General features: G+C 36.5%; 1 protein-coding gene across 3 annotated transcripts in view; it reads right to left on the bottom strand.

The window, feature by feature from the left end:
* Positions 1–24,057, bottom strand: part of fras1 (Fraser extracellular matrix complex subunit 1) — a 270,024-nt gene that overhangs the window by 103,668 nt on the left and 142,299 nt on the right. For all 3 annotated transcript variants that reach the window (XM_017306806.2, XM_008417773.3, XM_081610905.1), the window contains 5 exons: positions 23,225–23,365; positions 20,180–20,326; positions 8,677–8,832; positions 4,876–5,022; positions 3,234–3,380 (listed from right to left, as the gene is read on the bottom strand). In XM_017306806.2, the coding sequence (XP_017162295.2) occupies positions 3,234–3,380; positions 4,876–5,022; positions 8,677–8,832; positions 20,180–20,326; positions 23,225–23,365 (738 nt within the window). The remainder of the gene's footprint in view (positions 1–3,233; positions 3,381–4,875; positions 5,023–8,676; positions 8,833–20,179; positions 20,327–23,224; positions 23,366–24,057) is intronic.

The raw sequence follows: 24,057 nt of genomic DNA, 5'->3' as shown, positions 1-24,057 counted from the left end.
TCTTGCTCTGCACTAAGCAATATTCCAGACTTGGTCTCATGTCATAAAACGATTCTCCCCAGATCCCAAAAAAGAGAAAATAAAATTAAAAAAGGTAAGAAACAATGGTTTAAAAGATATTTCTAAGGGCCAACGCCTGATCCAGGATGTGACAGATGAACAATATCTAAAGCTCTCGCTGCCTCCGTTAGAGTCAGAAAGACTCAAAAATAAAGAACCATAATAAACTGGGAAGAAGTGGCCTTAATGGAAGACATTTGCACTGCAAAAACACAAAATCCTACCAAGTATTTTTGGTTTAGTTTCTGGTGCAAATACCTTCATACACTTGAAATAAAAAACTTACAGCTACCTTTTCATAAAGATAGGGGCTTGTTTTAAGTAAATTATTATTTCTATTGTATTGAAGATTCTTATGATGGGACTTGACAAAATGACCAACATATTTGATGTACATTAACGATTTTAACATGAGCATTTGACAAAATACAGAGTCTAGTCTGGTTTTCTCAGCTGCTGCCTGATGTGTTTGTCATCATATAAACTGTCTTGTTCCATAAATGTGCAATACAAATAAACTTGACTTATTTCACTTATGACATTTTTACAATGTTATAAATTAAATAATCTGCTAATGTAACTTAATACAGACTTTTTCGGCAGTATCAAGGAATTATTTACTTTTTTGTAAGTTGGTTTTGTCTTATTTCAAGTGTACTAATTTATTTTCACTAGAAACTAAACACAAATTTTGTGTTTTTGCAGTGTAAAACCAGAACCACAGCTGACTAATCTCAAAATATAAAGTAGAATATTTTGTGTCCTAAAAGTAGAAAAGTTAACCTTTTAATTAGGCGTGTGTCCCGTTAAACTAACTACATAACAGAAAAAAAAGAGTTTAAGCCGAGATCTGGATGCTGACAGTCACCAGATCTTAATCAAACGCAGCTGAAAAATCTGCTTCAACAGTTGGATTTTATCATCAAAATAAAAACGTACATCTCTGGAAAACATTTCAAACATCTTGATAACTCTAAGCCACAAAAATGAAGACAGTCCTGATGGCAAACTGTGCAGTTTCACATGTTTCCATCCATTTGTTTTGCACAGTAGTGCATTAACAATAAAGCATTTAAGTCACATAAACTAAAAGATGCTGAAGCTTCTTTTGTCCAAACTGAAGATATTTGCTCTTGTCTTGCTTAACCAAACAAAAAAAGGAACATTCAACAACATTTTAATGCTTCAATGTTCATTTTAGAAAAAGCAGACCTCTGGAAAAAAAATCACACCTGATTAAAAAACTAAGTGTTTGTTTGTGTTTGCCATTATCTGAGTCAGTGTGGGTTTGAGAAAACACACAGCAAACACACAGATCAGTGTTTAGACAGGAAAACTTGCTCTGCACTTGATGATAATGACGCCTGATGACAAGCAGAATCAAAACAATCAGTCACAGCAGGGCTGGGGCTTCCCTCCGGCAGATCCAATCAAACGCTCACCGATGTGACAACAAATCAATTCCCAGCTTATTTATTTAAACTTCAAACTCCTGAACCTGACAAGTTAGAAGGTGTTCATCTGCAAAAAAACCACAAACATGTCGAGTCCTGGCACTGAAATGCTCTATATTATTTACAAACGTAGAGCTGAACAAGCCGATGGTTGCTGTGAGCATTAAAACGGACTCAAACTGGACGGAACAACGGCAGCTGAATTACTTCTGGACTGGAAGGAGGATTAGCCGCTAAAGCTAACTGAACAGAAATAAAGCTCTGTGGCTGAGTATTTGTCAAAAATCTCACCAATAAGAACTGCCTTCACTCAGCAGTAGTTTATCATGTAAGAAACAAACTCGTGTTGTTACAGTTGGGAATGATTTTGCATTAAACTCGCCCTCAATTCAAGAATAAAACGAATTTGATTGTCCAGCAGCATTTGATTTTTTCTTCTTCTCATAAATGCTGTTAATTACAACAAAGTTGTTCTTTTTCTGTCAGCTATTAGCCACATTAGCCACTTTATTTAAAGTTATTAAAAGGGAACCACAAACATCTAGAAACATTTAATTGGTGCATCTATTCATGAAAGATGCCAAATTATTTTTATTACTTTTTAAAATAGTGAGTGATTCAGTAAACCATTATTTTTTTGGGAAAAACTTTTTAAAATTTGGACAATGCATGAATGTTTCAGGTCTACAATGACTTACAGATCACTATTCTAGTAAATCTGAATCTGGCTGTTTGTTTTATAAATATATACTTTTTATTCATTGAGGAAAACATAAAAAACTGATTAAATGATTTTAGTGTCAAAAATTGATGGTCAAAGGTTTGGACAAAACTGTTGTGATTCAAGTATGAACATATAAATGTTTTCCATAAATAACTAATTAAACTAAACAACACATCTTAACTTACTGTAAACCTAATTAAAACAATTTTTAATTCATATATTAATATGAAAAGGAACTATTAAGTCAGATAATTATTCATCTCAAGAGCAATAAAATTATATGTTCATGTTGTATTTATTTTATATCTGCCACAATAATGAATGCAGTACATTTAATGTTATTTAAAAGATCAATATACAGAGAACTAGATTAAGGAAGACCTGCCCAGGGTGACCCCGCCTCTCGCCCGGAACGTTAGCTGTATAGGCACCAGCAACCCTCCTGACCCCACTGAGGGACAAGGGTGCAAGAAAATGGATGGATGGATGGATAGATTAAGGAAAACTGTAGCCAAAGAGAGAAATTTAAAGAAATAAATGTGTAACATTTAGAAAGGATGGGGTAACATGTCAATCTGTAGCAGCAAAAATAACATCCACTTATCATAAAGCCCAATCAGAGAGAAAGCTGCTAAAAACCTGAACCGTAACACAAATATGCAGAATTTCCTGCAGTACTAGTCCACAGAGAAATAAAGTTGTTGAATCTTAAAAAATAAAAAAGCCCAGGATTTTTCCATGAAGCTCATTAATCAACTTCACTGGGCAAAAGAAGATGTAAGAGAGTTAAAATGCACACACAATGGCTGGGATTTGCATTTCTGGTTCCAGAGTTTATTACTTGATTGATGGGCCCCATAAAATCACCGTGGCCTCCTGCACTACATGCAATATGGATGGAAAGTAATTTATGAACGCCATAAAGGCCGCGTACTGTATCCTCATTACTAATCAGGAGCGTCCTCCGCTGCGCGCTGCGGCGGTTTCCGTCTTACCTCTGCAGGCGCGGGTCGTCGCGTTGAGGTAGTACTGATGGGCGCAGCTGTCGTACTGGCATTCTCCGAAGAGCAGCACTTTGGTCGGGTCACGGCAGGACGTACAAACCCCAGCGGTGTCGCATGTCAAGCACTGTCTGTCACAGGCTGCCAAAAACAGAAAGAAAGGTCGATAAAAAGGTCAGCGCAGGCAAGAGCGATGGAAAGATCAATATAACACCTGCAGCAACCTAACGCTGTATGGATCTACCTTTGGTCAACCTTTAGGTGTGATTTTACTGTCCCATCTGTGCTGTTTTTTAAAAAAATATATTTTTTTACCTTACCTTTTTTTATTTTAAAGGAGGCCTATAATGCAAACTTCACATTTTGTAAGTTTTTATGCCTCCATTTTGGTTTCTACTGCTTCAAAAAACAACCAAACACAAAAAAATCCACCTTCACACAATGAGTTAATGTTGTTGGTGTCTGAAAAATTAATCGTTTCAAAAACCTCCCAGTTGTTAAGTTACACTGAACCGTAACCTAGCAACCCCAGCAGAATTCTGCCCGTCACCTAGCAACCCAAAATGAGCTCCAGGACATTTGGTCAGCTAGTTTTACCGTTGTACATCAATGACTGCTGTTTGTACTTACCATCCAGAAACCACTTGTTGCATTCTTGTTGGTTATGCAGGAGGCTCTACTTCTGCTTTTCAAAGATGTACAATTGCATAACTGTGCATCTGCTTTCAGCCATTTTCGCATGCGAGTCTAAACGATGAGTTGGGGGGGCGTGGCCAGCAGCAGCTTATTTGGATTTAAAGCAACAGAGGCCCTAAAACAACTCACTCAGAACTGAGGAAACTAAAATCTCATTATCTAAGAACTAAGATTTTGTGCAAAAATTATAATAAACAATGTTTCGTATAGCCGATAGACGTATCCTAACCTTTTCGAGGAAGCATAATACGAAGTATAATATCCTAACCTTTTCAAGGAAGCACAATAGTTCGCCTTTAACTTATCAAAGAGGCAAAATGTAAAGCAAGTTTTCCCAAAATTAAATCTGAATAATCTTTCCTATAGTTGGAATTTTTGTTGTTTAACGTAAACAATCATCTTTAACGGTATCCATAATGTACTATTGTGGAATGAAAACAAATGACTAATTTATAAGCAATGTTGACACTCATTGAGGCAAACGTTCTAAAAATATGTCTACAGTCAGATTATTTTCTTCATAAACATGAGTTCAGAATACCAAACTCAATTTTAAAAAGTGAAACAACCGAGATTTATCGTTTTAATATTGATTTAAGTCTTATTTCTCCACTTAATTTCTATATAGAAATTAAGTGTATTTCTGTGTAGAAAGCTGAAAACTCCATGAATAATAAATTCACTTCCGTCTGCCTCCGGCTTCAAGTATCTCTAAGTTTGCAATGTTTTATGTTATATAAACTACATTTTCTCAATAAAGTTAATCAAAAATATTCATAAAATCCCTTAAAAGGTGAACTATTAAAATTTTGAAAATGGCAAAATAAATTAAAAATGTGTCTTTCCCCAAACAAGATTAAAAGGAAAAACAGAAAAATGTAAACAATAATGGTGTACAAACAGCAGATAAGTGTGACCAATCAGCAGGGGTGTTTCCTACCTTGACAGAGCCGATGACCGTTGTCATAGTAACCAACGGGGCATCTGGCAGCGCAGAGGCCAGAGGGCAACAGGACGCTTTTGGCGGGACAGGAAGTACAGGACAGAGGCCCCGCCCCACTGCAGGACTCGCATGAAGGATGGCATTCTGGGGAAAATAGTGAATAAATTAGATTAAAATGACGATTAGGATAAAATTAAGGAAATTGGAGCAAAAAGCATAAATGTGAACGTTATTACCTAAATATGTTGGGTAATAAAACATCACTCATAACTGACTAAAAGTTCAAAAAGCAAAACTTTTGTTTACTGAAAATGAGAAGTCCAGCACTAACCGTATAAAACTTTCAGAAAGCTGGAACATTTTTGATCAAAAACACTTTACAAGATTATATGAAGGTTCGTCTTGTTATAACGTAAATATAAGAAACGTGATGCTCAGGGATTTCTCTAAGCTTTCATCAAATTTTAGCTTCAAAAACCTTTTAAGACTCAGGCTTTTTAAAGACTGAGCTTACAGAAATACATTATAGTTCAATAAAAAGAGACAAAGATAGAGTTCATAAAAATTTAAAGGTGTATAGAGACAAAAACAGATTAAAACAGATAAAAGGAGACAGAAAGCTGGACAGACATATAAAAAATACATATAGAAATGAAGACATATATTTATATCAGGGGGCCAAACGTCTCAGAGTTGCCATACTTTCAGATTTTGGAAACAGTCCAGGTAAAATACAATAACAGCTACACACTGGTTGAAATACTTCAACAATAGTTAAAAGTGACCTATTATGCTTTTTTTAGGGCCTCTTCACCCTTTAAATCCTAATGAGCTCCTGCAGGCCACGCCTCCCAACTCAACGATTACACTCGCACGTAAGAATGGCTGTTTAGAAACAGATGCATAATTATACAACCCTACATATTTGAAAAGCAGAATTGGCGCCTCCTGCACAACCAAGAAGAATGCAGCAAATGGTTTCTGAATGGTAAGAGAACAACAAAACACTTGTCTTTTCCAGCAGCCATTTTGCAGCGCATAGAGCGGAAATACCAGCTGACCTAACGTGCTGGAGCTCAGCTTTGGTTGCCAGGTAACGGACTGTGGTTCTGCTGGGGTTTCCAGGTAACGGGGCATTGTCTGCTGATTTGTGACGTTACATTCCAAAGGTTTTTGCCAAGAAAAACGATTTGTGGTGATTTTTAGAAGCAGTAGGGAACCAAGTCGAAGTACGAAAACGTGCAAAATGTGAACGTTGCCCAGTAGGTCTCCTTTAAATATATTCAATGGTTGCTACATTGATTGCAGCTAACAACTCTTCCACAGAGTGATTGTGTTTAATAAAAGAAAGCAAAGAAAAACTTGCTGAAGTGTTCGTCTGTGCCCAGCACCCATCCAACACCAAATCCCCTACAGGAAAAAACATCGAGGCTGGTCTAAATCTTTGCACTCAAAGACGGATCTCCACTCCAAGCTGCTGAATTATTACATTCCCATTAGAATAAATTTGTAAATGCACGCTCTTGAGTTTAAAAATACATATTTATAATAATCAGTAATCACGATCAAGTGTATAATCATTGCAAGAGCCCTTCCACTCCTCTCGCTCTCCTCGGCGCCCTCCTTCCATCTCTGAGCACAGAACAAGAAAAAAATAAAAAATCAGGAAAATTCAGGAAAGCAGCTTTAGTTCAGAAAGTCTGACGCAACACCAGCAGAAGAAAAGGCTGCATAGTATAAAATATTGCCACAGATGCATTGAATCCCACGTCTGTTGTTCATTGTCCCGTTTTATCTCTGCAGCGTTGTTTCTTTACGGTGTGTGTTGGTGTTCGGCTGCTTCGGGCTCGGCTAAATGAGCCTCCAGAGGTTTTGCGGCCCGAAGCCTCCTCCTCACATTTGCATTTAAATCTGCATGAAGACGCTGCAGTTCTGCGAGGCTGCAAGGCGGCCCCGTCTTTTCTGCTGCTCACCTGCTGAATCGCAGGATGAGGACAGAGGAAATGGTGATGATAATGACCCTGGACGATGAAGATGACAAAGCTAATGAGATTTAGGGCCATAAGAGAAAGAAGGGGGGATGATGGTGATGATGAGGCTAATGAGGATAAAGAGGAATTAGGGTAACGATCAGTCGTATAAGGAGGATGAGAACACCGATGGTTATTATGAGGATGATGACAATAATAACGACGAGGAGAATGGAGCTGAAAGGCTGGAATGAAAAGATGATTAAGAACAAGGAACAATGCCGAAATAGAGAGGAAGACCGTTGGGAATAATGGGGAAACCAAAAGGTTATGACAAGGATGAAAGATTGGAGAAAACTATCAACTCTAAATGGGAACGGATCTTCAGAAGGCAGGAGTTTAGGTCGTTTGGTGCTCCGGAGGATACAGGTGCATCAACACAAAGCCAACAAAAAGCATCACAAATTATCTTTAATGGAGCAACTGTTGCTGCTCATCAGCCTGGAAAGAGTTAGGGAATGGACATCCCAGCATGACAAAGCTCCAACTCAGAGCGTACAACTCCCAGGTAACATTTTAAAAGTCAAAGTTCATGAAAAGTTAAATATGGCAGCACAGTTTGCAAAGTTACGCTGCAAAAACACAAAACCTTACCAAGCTTTTTTGGTCTTGTTTCTTGTGCAAACATGTTAGTGCATTTGAAATAAGACAAACTAACTTACAAGTAATTTTCCAGCAAGATATAAGAGTTTGTTGTAAGTCAACAATTCCTTAATATTGATTTTTAAAAGTACTTATTTAATTTGCAGATTGTTAAACTTATAACAAAACATTTTTCTGATATTATAAGTGAAATAATCTGCCAGAGGAACAAACACTTTTTCACAACTATTAAGGAATTATTGACTTAAAACAAACTCTGATTTCCTGCTGAAAAGTTACTTCTAAGTTAGTTTTGTCTTATTAAGTACTATTTCACTATTTAATCTAGTAAAACTACTAGTAGACCAAATAGTTTTACTAGACCAAATACCTCTGTTGTTGAGTCAAACTAATATGTTACGATAATTATAAACAGATAAAAACAGAAAATCCCTCATTGTTGTAGTGAAGCATGAGGTCGGCATCATTGAGTGTCACCATAACAATGAATCAAATGCTTAAGACCCTGAACTAAACAAACAAACCATCAGTTTTCTGCAACATCCTCTACAAAAAGGAAAATTTAATTTCAACTAGAGACCTTTAATTTTACTCCAAAAAGTTCAAAATGGGGAAAAGTGGTGGATTTCTAGTAATTTGTTGCTCAATTTAAGCTTTTCCAGAAAAAATACAAAAACCTGCTCTTTTCTTAGGATTTTGACTCAGTGTAGCTCGCATGAAAATGCTGCACACCAAGAACGTTTAAAGAATACGAAGAACGACATACATTAAATATTTCAACTAAAAAATATCAAGATCTATCGGACGGAAAAGCCAAAGACGTTGGTGTTTGTTTGAGTCCCTGTTGTGGGCATTTAATGTCACTTTTCTCACAAATACGTTGGAGGAAGGTTTGTGTTAAAAACCTTCGTGCGAGTATCAAAGAGGATTTCTTTTAGCTTCATTAACATTCACCATTTCTTCTGCTTCTTGTCATCGAGTCAAGACAGAAACAAAGAGGGTCGAGAACCAACTTCCACCAAGTCAGTCAGATCTTCAACCGGCCGGATGAATAAAACATGGAGGTTCTGATGAGATTTTAGCTCAGTTTTACATTCAAACGGCTGCTGTCGCACCTCTGACCTTTCTACATTTGATAATGAGACAGGAGAGTGAGAGTCCTTACTGATGCAGGCTCCGTGCCACGCATAATGATCGGAGGGGCAGAAAGAGACGCAGTGATCGCCCAGCAGCCACGTCCTCGCCGCTTTGCACCACAGGCACACGCTGCCAACGCCGGTCTGGAGGTCCGCCGTGCAGCGCTGGCAGTCGGAGCTGCACTCTGTGGGGGGAAACGCAGGAAAGAGCATTTTTATTTCCTACTGTCCTCCTTTTGTGAGTTTTTTAATTGATTTATTTACAGGATGTAAGAGGAATAAAACTAACAATTATATTAGTAATCTATTAGATTATTCTAACTATTAACCAAGAAATCAGATACATTTTTTTTTAGATTTTTTTTTTAACCACTTAAGTCTGTTTTACACAGTATTAGAAATACATTGAAAGATACAAATTATGAAATTCCTTTTTTAAATTAAATGCAATAACATAGCATTAATTCAGTGAAAGTTCAATGACTTGTAGGAAAGGATGCATCTACATCTAAAAAAATATCTACAACTGGTCTTTGTTTTTTTGGATTAAGAAATATTAGGGCTGGACACTAAATCAATAACAATATGTGTCGCGATAAATGCGAGATCAATGACAACTGAAAATATGTCTGATAGAATATTAAATAATTCCACTGAACCGCAAAGCATTCTGGGACATGTAGGCAGAGGTTTAGCCGCTAAATCTTTAAATACTGGCTAAGCTAGGTTGGTGGAATCAACTAACTGACTCACTCTCTGGTTACCTAGCAACTCACTCACTCTCTGGTTACCTAGCAACTCACTCACTCTATGGTTACCTAGCAACTCACTCACTCTTTGGTTTCCTAGCAACAACCTGTGGAGTAACTTCCACAGTAGCAGTTTCAGGTTTCAGCGATGTGATTCATAACTGCTTAAAAATAAAATAAAAGGGGGGAAATTAGAGAGAAAGCTGTGGATAAAACAAGAAAGGTCACATCCCCAGCTTGACTATATTTCAGATATTTAAAAGTAAAAACCTAACATTAATTATCAATTTCAACTGATAAGAAGCGTTCATATCGTGATACTATTTCAGTCATATCGTCCAAATGGATAGCACAAGTTGCAGAATAGGAGATTTTTAGCTAAAAATAATAATTTAAGGATTCTAGGTAGAGCATATTTATAGACAAAGATGTTTTATTTTATCTTAAATATATATATATATATATATATATATATATATATATATATATATATATATATATATATATATATATATTGGAACCAGATTTGGTGTTAACTTGGTTCAAAACTATATTCGGGAACTGGAGCGGACTCCAAACTGAATTGGAGGAAAAACCTTAAGTGAGTTTTCTCCAGGTGATCCAGCTTCTTCCCACAGTCCAGAAACATGACTGTTAATGAGGTTAATTGGTCTTTAAATTGTGCTGTTTCTGTGCAAAACTTTACTGATACTTTGTTAAATTTGAAAAAACGTAATTTTGTAATTATGGTGTTTCCGTTAGAAAAGAAACTAAATTAAAGTCACACGTGAATAAGTTTGTTCACATGACAAGTCATTAAAAATGACATTGCGCCATCATCCTTCTACCTCTTCATGTTGTCTTCTTTGTCATTTCCGCCAGTAGTAACATCCTGTTGTTGGTCACATGATTTGTGTGATGCAAAAGAAACATTTCCAATGGAGTTTCACGAAATCAACCAGTTTCGATACGGCCAAAAAAAACCCAATTTATTCACTTTATATTCAGCTTTTTTGAAACTGACATGTTTCCATTAAGTAAATTTATTTTCAGAAACCCAAGGTTAATGTAAACGCAGCTAAAGAAGATTAGGGGTGATGTAAAATGTGCTGCATGTTCCACCTTACTGAGAGCCTCGTTAGTATAGATGTTTGAAACCTAGATGCTCCACTCTCCTTCACTTTCTGAAACCTGAATCTCCTTGTTATTGTCTCCCACAGCAGATAAGAGCTGACCCACATGCTTCAGACAGAAGTACCGCCCATCCAACCAGAATACTCTGAGATTAGCTCAACAATGGCCAACAGCTCCAGGCGTTTTATCGGATCTGGGTTTTATGGCGTCTGGGTTGTGGGGACCTTTCAGTTGTTCGCCTTTGCAGAGATAACCATCAGCAGGGAGACGCAGAAAACCCCTGAAGGTGACGGCTTATCTCTGGACAACAGAGAACGACAAAGACTGGCCACACATGGGGGCATTGGAGTCAAAAGGAAAGATTTTACTCTATTGTTTAACTTTTCCAACAACAGAATCTGAATTAACTGCTTAGACAGAAGTAACAAACACTCCCATGTATTTTTCCTGCAATTTAACCAACACTAAACCCTTGTCGACATTTCTTTTTAGTTTCTCTGCGTTTCATGTTTTATGCAGCTCCATTTCCATTACTTTGCTATCCGTACCATGCTAAATTTAGAACAGTAAGAGCATATCTCCTCTAAAAGAAACTGACACTGCTTACACCAACACATCAGCCGAGCCCTGAGGGGCAAAATCCTGTTTGCATTTTGTGTCAAGTCTTCAAGAAGCAGCAATCTGAGATGTAATCACCACTGGAGAACAGACGGGAATGCTATTGTCTCACGCCATTTGCATTTTTCCCCCTGCATGTTTTCACATGAGGATTTTCGGCTCAATAAACATATTTAGTAAACACTCAATAAAGATTAAAAGAGAGGAAAAGGGTTAGAAACTGGAAAATAAATGAGTTTTCTGGTAATACACTGATAAAACAATATATTTACATACACACATTTCTCCATCTGAAAATGTGTGAGTGAAGCAACTACTGTGAGAAACTTGAAGAAACAAACCCAAAAGTAATTTTCCAAATGTATGTAAACATCTGAAGTCAAGGGAGACACATGTTTTCTGGCATTTAACAAATAGAAATAATTTAGGTAATTCTCACTAAAACAAGAAAAGTTTGGTCTCATTTAACTCCAGAGAGTGAGAAAAAAAAAGTTGTTTGTCTTTTTATTGAATGTATGCAAATATCTGGTTTCAACTATATGGACTAAACATACTGGCAGAGATGATGAATGTATTCTGAGCGAATGGAAAACCGCTGCGCTTTTAGCAGTAACAGCAATATTTGTTATTGCATCATAGAGCAATAACAGAAATAGCTTACAAATGAGGTTACGTTCACACGGCAGGTGAATTCGGCCCATATCTGACTTTTTCACAGCAGCCTGAGGGGCCCAAATTCGATTTGTGTCACTTCCAAATGTGGAACTAAATTGGACGTTTAGTTTTCAGTCAGAACGGCCATGTTGCATTTTATCCAACTTTTACATCATTGGCGTGAGACATGCTTCATAATTGGGGGCTAAAAGGTCGTTGATATTAGTTGTGTTTTCTTCCTCTTGTTATGATGTTGTCCCAATACTGTCAGCTCCGATTCCTCAACAACTTCAAAAATCGATCCATAAACAATAAAACATTTCGCAGCTGTGTTGCGTCTAAATTCTTGTTCTGCGCGTGCGGGACAGTTTGGGCTCATAGACCGTTCACACAAAAGTCTGGCTCCGGCCGCATTTAATTAAAAAAAGAAAATCTGCAAAATAAAAAGAAAGAAAAAAAATTCAAGACCTGTCATGTGAATGTAGATATTGTTGTAGCCTAAGGGGTTCCGCAGGGAACAGTTCAAGTTCTCCTTTCTTTGTTCAACAGCTGTGATCAAGAACAACCAAATGATAAGGCCAGGCATTTATCATGTCATTAATGTGTTAATCTTCTAATCATGATATCCATTTTGATTCATCGTTGTCTCAATCAATTCAATTCGATGTTGGAACTGCCATTTTTACTATTTTCTGCACTGTTTGTTCAAATACCAATAAATTTGAAAATATGTCACTGTGTGCAGTTTAGTGATACGAATCACACTTCTGTACCTGGTATCCTTAAGAAGAGTATTACAAAAAATTTTAAGTGCAATATTTGTGTTTGTGGGGTTATGATTGCTCTGCCAGCCATACAGTTACCTAAAAAAGTAGAAATAAATAGTTTTCATCATCACTTTTATCATTATCAGAGTAGTGCCATAAACTATTGATACCGGACAATGGTTACCCGTCTCCGTTCGCGCACAGCATGTTGGTGGAGAACCTGGTGCTAAATGACCTGCAGACGACCTGATTATCAGGTTGGTAGGTAGATAGGTCAGTCAAACTTTATTAACAAACCAGCGTTCTGACAACTATCCCAGAATGCACCGCGTGCTTCTTCTTCTACGGCGAAAATGAAGTCGGCGGTTGCTTACCGTAGTTGCTAGACCTGTTGTGGCTCAATATTGGTCCATATATAAGGCGCACCAGATTATAAGGTGCACTGTCGGCTTTTGAGGAAATTGAAGGTTTTTAGGTGCGCCTTATAGTGCGGAAAATACGGTAATTAAATCATGAATAACATTTATACAATTGTTTTTTTAATTTGTGAAAGGTGGTGAAACCCAGTAAATGGAATGTCAATGATGTGGTTTGTCCAGGAGGGGCGCCAGAGAGCAATAAACCTCCATTAAAAACCATTTTATTCCTCCAGATTTTGTAGTTTTGCAAATCACAAAGTCTTTTTTAATGATTTCTCGGCAAAATCATTCTCACATTTATCTACATTCAAAGATGCTTCTTTTAAGGTAAAAAGATTCCAGAACTCAATTATCCAACTAACTGAATCTGATCTGGGGAGTTAATGATTTTCTGAGGATGGGAAAACATAACACAAAAGGAAGAGGAACAATTATTTGAAATGTCATCTAACAGTCAAACTTTCCATATAATATCACTTTGCAACAAAACCCGAATCAGCATTCCTGCTGCCAGCGCTCCGCAGGTGATCCCTCTCACAGCTCTGAACAAATTGCTCCACATCGGAGATAAGATAACTCAGGCGTCAAGGATTATTGACTGTGCAGCCTAAAACTGAATATAAAACTAAAATGGTATTGATTTTGCCCCTCGGAGTCCCTCTTTATAGCATAGTTACCATTTCTGAAGCACATAAAAAGATATTCTGAAGTTATAAATGTGCAGGACGGATGCTGCTGCTCTCCTGTTGCGCCGTTTTATGAGACATTACCCAGAGTTTCCTGCATCTGCAGCATAGATCACAGGAAGTTGCTTAATGAGGCTGATGTGTCTTTGCTGCTTAGCTAAGAGTTTGCAAAGTCAAAACAAGATCAAATTGGTTTCTTAAGGTATTTTGTAAGAGAGCAGAACGCGATCAGCAGGTTAGATGCCAGCGACTGTGGCGTGAGAATAACCGGAGCGGGAACCCGGGTGGCCCGTTCTGATGTGTGTTCACCTTGTCTGGGCATGTCGCCCTGACAAACGGATTTATAACCAAAGTTATTAAAGAAGTCATTCATTTCTCTTTCAGCTCAGATGTGTTTTGCTTTGGGCTCAGTCCCTTTTCATCCCTCGTTTTCAAATATCCATCGATCCAAGCAGGCAGGCTCTCCCGTAATCCCATGAAATGAACTTAGAGACGGCTTCTCAGGGTTTTCTGGAGGGATTTCAAAGTTCTGCTGTTTTCTTTGCAGCCACAATGTTCTCACATAATGTCTTTGCTTATTAAAAGCAAATTAATCCCTTCAGTTTTTAGTAACTTAAAACAAGCCTCTATGTCCTGCTGAAAAGTTAGTTGTTTTTTTTAATTTTATTTCAAGTGCACTGAGATATTTGCATAACCAGACCAAAAATACTTTGTACATTTTTCAGTTTTTGCAGTGTAAGATGCTTTCTGCTAACTTACAAGTAACATTAAAGCAAAATATAGTAACTTTTTAAAGTAAAAAATTCTTTAATATTGGTGAAAATGCAGATTACTTCACTTATACTATGGGAAAAATGTCCTGCTATAGGTGAATTTATCATACAGAGGAATTAGGACATTTTCATCAAAATTAAGGAAATATTTACTTAAAACAGGCTCCAACATCTTGCTGAAAGTCATTTGTAAGTTTTTTCTTATTTCCAGTAGAAACTAGACAAAAGATACTAGGTAAGATTTTGTTTTTTGTTTTTTGCAGTGTGAGAAACACACTGCAAAACACATTTGAAACACATTTGACAGAAGATGGTATGTTTAATCCAGTAACATGATTCCTAAAGTGCCATTCACCAAAAGTTGCAACCAGAGTCCAGAAAGTAAAATAAAAGGTTTTCTGAACGGCTGGTGAAAAATATCAGGTGGTTTAAAACTTTTGCACAACACTGAGTTTTAAGACTTTTCTCTGCTGTAGTTTATCTGTATTTCTGAGAGACATTTATGTTGTCAGAGTTAAGATGGTGTTTCCCACGACGATTCCTTTTAACACAGAAACATCGACTCAGATCTATACAGAAAATAGGAATCTGAGCGCTGCTGCAGTATAATTTTATTTTTTTTCCATTTTTCCTCTTTTTCTCTCAGTGTAAAAACTCCACAAGGTAATAAAAACACAAACTGCTCAAAAGCTCCCCTGGCAGGAGCTCACAATTAATACTGATGAAGTGAAAGCTCCATCGCAGCTAAACGGAGCAATATTGATCAGTGAATTATCCTGGAGAACGCCAGCGCTCTGAGTCGATACTGATACAGGTAGATAACTGCGGCAACATGCTACCAGCCATGTATCTTCAGTGTGGAGCGCTTTCAGGCTCACAGAGAAAAGAAAAACCTGCCTTTGTGCTTTATTTCGTTTTTATTATAAGTGGTTACCATGGTGACACGTCTATTTAAAGCTACGTACGGCGACAAACAACCAGAGGTGGGCAGGGTACCCAAAAATTTCACCCAACTAAGAGCAGCACTACTTCAACATATTTTTACTCGGGTAAAAATGAAAAGTAGACGTCCAGGAAATTCCTCAAGAATAAAAAATTGTTTGGTAAAAAGTCTACTCAAGTAAAGTTACACCATCTGACGGACCAAGGTATAAATTTAAGTGGAAATTTTGGTATTTTAAGGACCAAAATCACAATATTTCATATAAGAAACAAAAAGTAACAAAATAGGGCAAAAGAAAATTTTTACAAATCTTATTAAACTTTAACAGAAACTGCAGGTGTGTGCATGTGTCCGGTGAATTTTTGGTTAAAACTTGTTTGTTTTTCATTCAGTGGGTAGAAAATCCAGATATTTTACACAAGTAAGAGCAGAAATACTTCAAAATAAAATTACTCAAGTAAAAGTAAAAAGTATAACATAGTAAAAATACTGCTAAAAGTAATTTTTTTCAAAAAAGTTACTCAAGTAACTGTAATTGAGTAAATGTAACTAGTTACTAACAACTCTGCAAACTTTTTGTTCCCAAAAGGTTCTGATTGGAAGTTTCTGAAACATCTAAAGTGTTTCTCAGTTTTTATTTAACAAACGAAACACATTCAGGAAAAAAGAGAAGAAATAGATTGAGAGAAAGCAAGAGTTAAAACATTTTTAAAAATACAGTGGTAGTTTGTTTGTCATCACTGCCCCAAAAGGTAAAACCTTCAGTTTTAAAAAATAGAGGAGTTCTTGTTTGGGAACCAATGATGGAAGATTTATTAAGAAACCTCAATTTTTTTTTCAGCTTTTAATTTTTAATGTAGATTGGTTTTGGTTTTGACAATATCACTTAAAAGCTTTGCCAAGTTACACGCTCCAGTGCGTTTGGTTTCTGCTGTCAGCGGCTCATTAATAAAAGAGCCGCGCTTTTATTCAGCACAATTATTCTTCTACAACTGCTGCATATGTAAATCTGAAGGAAGGGTAGAAGCACCGTCTCACTTATTTGTGTAACAAAATCAAGTTAAAAGCAGGAGAGACAAAATGTCAAACACTTGTTAAATATATTCACATTTTTATCCCTTTTCATGGGATTTAATTTTATAAATTTCCCTTGAAGGAAATCTACAAAAAATGTGATGAATTCTGATTTGTTTGTTAAAATTTCACAAACAAAATGATAATTTAGCTGATTAAAGAAAATCAGCCACCTACCCCTATGTGACAACGGCATCTAAAGCTCTACGGGCCCCATTGGCCTCAGTAAAGGTCAGAGGTCATGATTCAACAACTGAAAATGGAGTCAAAACCACTGCTGGCCCACAAGAATAAAAGACCTCTCTCATATTGACCATCAAACATCCTGAAAAAATCGTCTACAAACTAATGAGGCTAAATTGGAGGTGGCCAACATTTACTGCATCTTTGAAAAGCAGAAGTGGAGCCTCCTGCACAACCAACAAAAATGCAGCAAGTTGTTTCTGGATAGTAAGTCAACGACAAAACTCTCGTAAAACCAGCTGACCAAACTTACTGGAGCTCAGCTTGGGTTGCTAGGTGACCGGCAGAGTTCTGTTTGGGTTGCTAGGTAACAGCAGAGTGCCAGTCAATTGTGACTCAACAATCTGCAGGTTTTTGAAATGGCTCATTTTCCAGACACCAAAAAATATTAATTTATTGCCAAAAATGGGTGAGATTTGTTTTCAAACTGTTTTTAGAAGCAATATAAACCCAAATGGAAGCATAAGAAATGTACAAAAGGGGAATTTTGCATAATAAGTCCATTTAAGAAGTTTTTTTGTTTGATTTTCTTGGTTTTTTTTCTTTTTGTTCTTTTTTTGCATTTTTCCATTTTTTCTTATTTCCCATTTTTGCTTGACTGATCAACAAACTCTAACATAAATACAATAGAAGATCAAGACATGCCATCTATCCCATAAAGCTTATTAAAAGGTTCAAATTCACATTTTTCACAAAATTTGAAAAAATACTGGCTAAATTAGGACATTTTAAGGAGTCAGCTCTGCCTTGTCAACACTGAAATATTTCTTTAAAGGTAAAGAAAGACTAAAGGGATCGATGATGGAGGTGGACAGGAAGAACCAGAGGAAGTGTGAGAGAATGATGGACGGAGAGAAGATGAGAAGAGACAGCAGACGGCGAGACATCTGCCTCTGATGGATCCCCTCATATAAGCTGATGACAGAGTGACAGCCTCAGTGATCAGGGAATAACATTATAACAAGACGTAAAGCTCAAGTTTTACATCAAACTGGACCCTCTAAAGTTAAGGTTTGTGAGAATTCAACAGGAAGTATTATTGTTTTCAGATTTAGACAGAACAAAGGTGAAGAATGATGACCAGAGTACCTCTTTGGCCCAGATGAGTCTTGTTTCAAAGCTGATTCCAGATCAGTGTGCGTGTTTGCAAACAACCATAAGAGTTTAACCGGCTTATCTGGCGTCAGCAGGATTAGTGGCTTAGAGAGGGAACTTCCATTTAGAGTCTTAGTTTTCACAAAGTCACTTCTTCTTCGTCTGAGTCCATCACTATGGAAACTTGTGCTGGAGTCCAAAGTTGCTCCACAGCAGGAAATCAATACATTAAAAAAAAAAAAAAAGCAGCGCTACCCGATAAGGCAGGTCTCTCAGCTTACTCTGAGCTTCCACTGCTGGGACTTTCTCAGAGAATCACAATACATTTAATAAGGTCAGGTCTAAAAAAAATCCATGTTTGCTGACCCAAACCATCCCTGGAGGTCAGAGCTCTGCCTCCATTCAGAACCAAATGTTTCAAGAAGTCATTTAGTCCCACAGCCACGCACTTCATAAGGACGATATTTAAAGGGCATATTTCAGCATATTTTGGTGACAGCACCAACATAAATAAATAAAAATTTGGCCTTTCCGCTCATTTTCAAGCAGAGAAGCAACAGGAAAGCAATGTTTCTCTCTCTGGAGGCTGGCTTTTATAGAGTGGGGTCGACATAGGTCAGCTATGAACTGAAAACAGATTATTTGGTTCAATTAACTTCAACTGAAAATGCTTAAAAAGACGGTTTATGCATATAAATTAATGACTTCTGGTGTCTGGAAAACAAGTCGTTTCAAAAACTTCCTGATTATCAAGTCGCAATGACAGGCACTGCGCCGTTACCTAGCAACCCCAGCGCAGCTCGGCTGTTACTTAGCAACCCAAGCTTTACTCCAGCGTGTTCGGTCAAGTTGTTTTACCTCTGTATGCGCTGTACAATGGCTGCTGGAAAAGACCAGTGTATAGTTGTCGACTTGCCATTCAGAAAAAACTATGACTAAAGTCTTCAGTCTGGTGCTTTGGTCGCAAATAGCTCTTTTTTTGAAGAAAGTATAAAAAAAATTTTATTTTTCATTTATTTTATTTGTCATTTCTGTTATTTTGTTCATTTATTTTGGATATTTAAAATGTCTTCTAGCGTTAAATGTTTATTACAATTTAAAGTTTATTGATCTTTAATAATGTGTTCTTGCATTATTATGGTATTATTACTATCATATTACTTGAAAATGGTCTCAATACTACAATATTATTGTTTATCGCCATAACTTCTGGAACTATTTATTGTTATTGTGATTCCCTGAAATAAAACCCAGCAAAATAAACTGACTTGAAGTTAAAGAATAAAAATTAGATTAAACCTTTTGTTGGGTAATTAAACCTGCAAACCCTCATAATTTTTCTTTTCCTTCTGACTGGTTTTGATTCGACTTCCCTTCATACTGGTATGTAATATTTATTTTTCTCCTTGCTAAAAATAAAAAGCATTTCTTTCTTTCGTTTCTTCTCTGCAGCAGAGAAGAACAGTTTGTTCAGCTGTTTGTCACATCAAAGATTCTCTTAAGTTGAGCATTTGCTGCACAATTTGTGACCATTTTCAGTGGATTTCCCACTTGTGCAACTATTTTTTTGGGATCAAACCGAGTTTCAGCTCAACTGTGTCGTGCTTCATAAAACGAACAAGAACAGATGATTAACTCACAACCAGGAAATATACAGCTACAAGAAATCAAACCCCATGATTGATTGATGGACGGACAGGCGGATGAATTTATTAATTATGATTAAAAGCTGTAAAAAGTAGGAATTAAAGATGTGAACCTTCATTAAAACCTGTATTAATTAAACCAAATATCATTCAGTACGACTTTAAATCTTTAGTATTTACTACATTTCTTCAATAAACTACATTTTAATTGACTGGGTGCATTTTAACCCTAATTATAATAGAATTCCCACATTATTTACAACATTCAGGTTTCCAAGCAGCTGTTTGGAGTTAGAATGTTGCTGCTTAATTTCTCTTGCTAAAACAGGTAATTCCTCATGAATTGTAGATTTGATGCAAATTAGATCCTTTAAGTAGACTTTTTAAATCTAAATTGAAAATGCTTCTAAAGTTCAAAAGTTAACGACTTTGACGAGAAGATATTAATAAGAAAAACAAGCAAAAAGTAAAAGTTCCCACCAGAAATTTCATCTTTAAACATTAAAACATACTAAGCAGAAAGAGGAGATAAAAATTAAAATGTAACAGACATGGCTGTTGTTGAAACCTGCAGAAGAAGCGGTATGTCTCGGTATGTCATCATGCGAAGCTGGGTGGGCAGAGGAAAACTCGACTCCTGGCAGACCTGGAGATTAATTTCCCAGTAGAGTCCAGTGCCGCTGCACAAACAAGCCCTCCTGGCTGCATATTTCATAAAAACAGCGACTTACTGAGGCACTCTGCGGTGACGGCGCTGAGGAAGCGGCCCTCCTGGCAGCCCGTGGTGCAGTAGCCGCTCTGCAGGGCGCCCCCCGGGGGACAGGAGGTGCAGTCCGCCTGGGACGGGCCGGAGCAGGTCTGGCACGACGGATGACATGCTGAGGAAAAATAGGACACGGATGATGGTGATGATGATAAAAACTCACAGAAATTCAGCTGTCATTAAAAAAAAAAAACTGCTTCCTTTCTGGAAATCTGTTGGAAAAAAAAAAATTATTTATTATTTGACCTTTAAATGTACAGGTTGTCTCACTGAGATCCAGTGGCTCATTGAAAAGAGAAGCAGGTTTTGATAAAACAAAATTGTAAACACAAATAAAATTGTTTTGTTGTAACTTCAGAAATGTATAGAAATTATTGCTTTGTTTAAAAAAAAAAAAAAAAAATCAATCCTACAGAGAATTACAATTTATAGTCCTGGCAGTTCTGATTTTAGTCTTTTTAATTTTTATGCAAAGTAACAATATAGAGATAAATTGGGGCCATAAAGTCTGGTCAAAAGAAAAAAAAATGAAACTGAAAAAAAGATGTAAAACAGAAAAATTATTTTGAAACTGAAAAAAAAGGCTTGAAAACTAAAATTTGAAACTCAAAAGTAGTTTTAAACTTTTTGTTTCACATCTCTTTTTTTCAGTTTCAATATATTTTTTAAAATTTCAAATATTTATTTTCAGTTTAATTTTTTTCATTTCAACAAACTTTATGACCCCAATTTAGCTCCATAGAAAACCCTTTCACATAGCTGATCTAGCCTAATACTGGTAATTTAATTTACATATTTTCATGCATAATCTTATTTTTGTTTAAATATAAACTGGTGGAATTTGATACCGTTTGGACCTTATAAAATTATTTAAAATAAATATTTTTATTTGTTTATACTTTTGTCAGTTATAATTTAAACAGAATCTCTGTTTAAATTATAAACAGAGATTCTATTCAGATTTCTATTTTCTGAATAGAAATCAGAAAATTTCTTTTTTTTTTCCTATTTTTAAGTCAGTAATAGGTGCAGTTGTTTGAGGATGGTTCTTTTGTGGTCCAAAAGAATCGGTGCCAAGTATGATATTGGGTCACAACCAGCCTTCAAAGTACTTTTTTTCCCATAAACTTTTTTTTGCAGCTCGTTGTTTTATGAACTTTTAAATTAGAGCAGAAAAGCTGATGATGCAAAAGAAGCCAAAACTCTCAGCTAAGCTGCTAAAAAATAATGAGCTATCCCGCCATTTTGCAGGGATCTGACTTGCTTTAAATATATGAAGAATAAATTAATATAGAAATTTCAATTATTAAAAAAAAAAAAAAAAAAAGAAACTCCCAACTGCCAGAAAGTTTCCTTAAACTTCGGTCTCATCAGGAAATCCCTCTAACGAGCTAATTAACCGTGAAGTAAGCAAACAGAACCCATTCATTCTGCCGTCCCAGAACCGAACATAATCACAGAACATTCTTCTTAACTGCCTCCATCTTTCCTCATTTGCACTTTTCAATTACTAACGCCAGGGCTGGCCTAAAAAGCATTAAGAGAAATGTTATTCTGCAGCAGAAAAGAAGCTAAATTCATCGTTTTCTAAAAGGACCGGCTGCTTAATGTGCGACGGGGAAGGAGGAGGGTCACACCGCTGCAAATGAGGTCAGAGTCAGTAGAGCAGGCTGAGGTAATGGACGACAGATTAGAGCAAATGGATTTTCATTAAGGAGGTGGACAAACACAATGAAGAAAAGCTGCTGAGCTCTCTCCAGTTGTTAACGTGCTATTGTCCTAATCCAAGCCTAATGTCGCTAAATGGGGTTTCTGTTGCCCAACAGGAGGCAGTGGGACAACGAGACGGCGGGTTGAGTACAGATCATCGTTAACGCATCCGATTAATCTTTAGCGCATAGAGAACGAGGTGCTGAGCGGCAAATTTTACTTTAAAAAACACGGTGATCGACGTTTGGATAAAACAACAAAATGATTTATTTTAGACCTTCCTGCACTGCAAAAACACAAAATCTTACCAAGTATTTTTCTCTAGTTTATCGTGCAAATATCTTAGTACACTTCAAATAAGCCAAACTAATTAACAAGTAACTTTTCAGCAAGATATGGAAGCTTGTTTAAGTCAATAATTCTTTAATTTTGATGGAAAAAAAAAACTAGTTCCACTAGCAGATTAAAAATGTGCCAGTTGAACTTTTTCTGTCAAAATTAAAGAATTATTGACTTAAATAAGTTTCCATATGTTGCTGAAAAGTTACTTGTAAGTTAGTTTGGCTTATTTCAAGATACTGTACAGTTTTACATTTATTAATATTGATAGACTTGTTCACTTATAACTTTTGTCCCATGTCATAAGTGTTGCAAGTTATTTAATTTGCATATGTAAATATTTCCTTAATCAACGTCAAAGTCATCAAAGACTTTCAACTTGATGACTTTGGCCCATATTGCCAAACGCTTGGCATCAATAAGTCATCAATCAATCAGCATCTGGTGACAAAAATTATCTCCACCAGGTCAGAGATGAAAAATCAACATTGGAAATACTAATTATTCATCTAAATTGGATGTTTTTAATGATAAAACTGCTTCAAAGAGGGTTTTTATTTTAATAAAGTATAAAAATACAATACTGGACTCTAAAAATGTTGGAGAAACAATTTGAAAGGTTGATGAAAACTTTCAACATGACAAAAACTAAAACCAAATAAACACAAAACTTGCCTTGGAACATAAAATAAACAATTTTTACTCTCATTTTTCACTCAAACTGTTTTCATAACTGAGTAAAGAAAAAACAAGTTTCAAAGTAAACTTGTTTCCATTTCGCTGAGAAGCTTCTAACCTTGGCGATTTGAGGTCATCTGTGGAAAAAGTGGACAATCTGTCGAGTTCTCTGCTCTTCAAAATGCCCAGTTAGAGCTCAGAGTTTACAGCTGAGGCTTTAATTAAAGCCTTGGGAAGGCAATGCCACAGTCAGCGTGGCGCACCGAGGCTCAATCATGTTTCTCACCTTGGCATTGGCCGTCCCGGGCGAAGAAGACCTGTGGGCATGTCTGAACGCAGCGACCCTCAAACAAGCTGGACGGCGACGAACAGGAGGAGCAGTCTGCGTCCGACGGGCCGCCGCAGCGCAAACAGGACGGATGGCAATCTGGAAAAGGATGGGAGGTTTTATATCTGCAACAAAAACTATAAACACAGAGGAGCCAAGAGCAGAACTACAGCGGGGGACAAACAGAAGATGATAAATTAATGTTTTATTTAACATAAAACACAATAATCTGCAATTTTAAATAAAAAATCTGAATCAGTTCTGCTTTGGCTCGGATTAAATCATTAGGATCAAAATTAAATCAGGAAGCTACTCCAAGACAAAACATCAAATCCATCCTAACAGAAAACTATACGAGTTATTCTGCTGCAGAGAAGGTTTAAGCATTTAGATCCTATAGAACAAGAGTAAAAGTAAGATTTACATTTTTGCTCCTACTGATTAAAAACAAACAGACCAACACAGAGATGTGTGGAAAGCAGACACAAAAATAAACTGCTGTTACATCTTCAAGTTATTCAGTGCAGGAAAACAGAAAAAAAATGAAATCACTGGTGTAAAATTTTTTATCCACTTGGGAGACATGGAGAGTAATTTCTTTCAAATATTGGAAGTAGAATGGAAAAAGGAATAAGAAAGAAAATAAACAAAACAAACAAAAAAAGGAAAAATTGTGTGAAAAAGACAAGAATTGAACAAAAAAATAAAAAAGGAATAAAAACAAGAAAAAATTGAACAAAAAAGGAAAAAGGAAAATAAAGGAAAGGACAGTGGCGCAGTTGGTAGAGCTG

This window comes from Poecilia reticulata, chromosome 9, assembly GCF_904066995.2.
Source record: "Poecilia reticulata chromosome 9, P_reticulata-male-v2, whole genome shotgun sequence".
Lineage (NCBI taxonomy): Eukaryota > Metazoa > Chordata > Actinopteri > Cyprinodontiformes > Poeciliidae > Poecilia > Poecilia reticulata.
The sequence above is the reverse complement of the archived record's forward strand: the minus strand, read 5'-3'. Positions and strand labels throughout refer to the sequence as shown.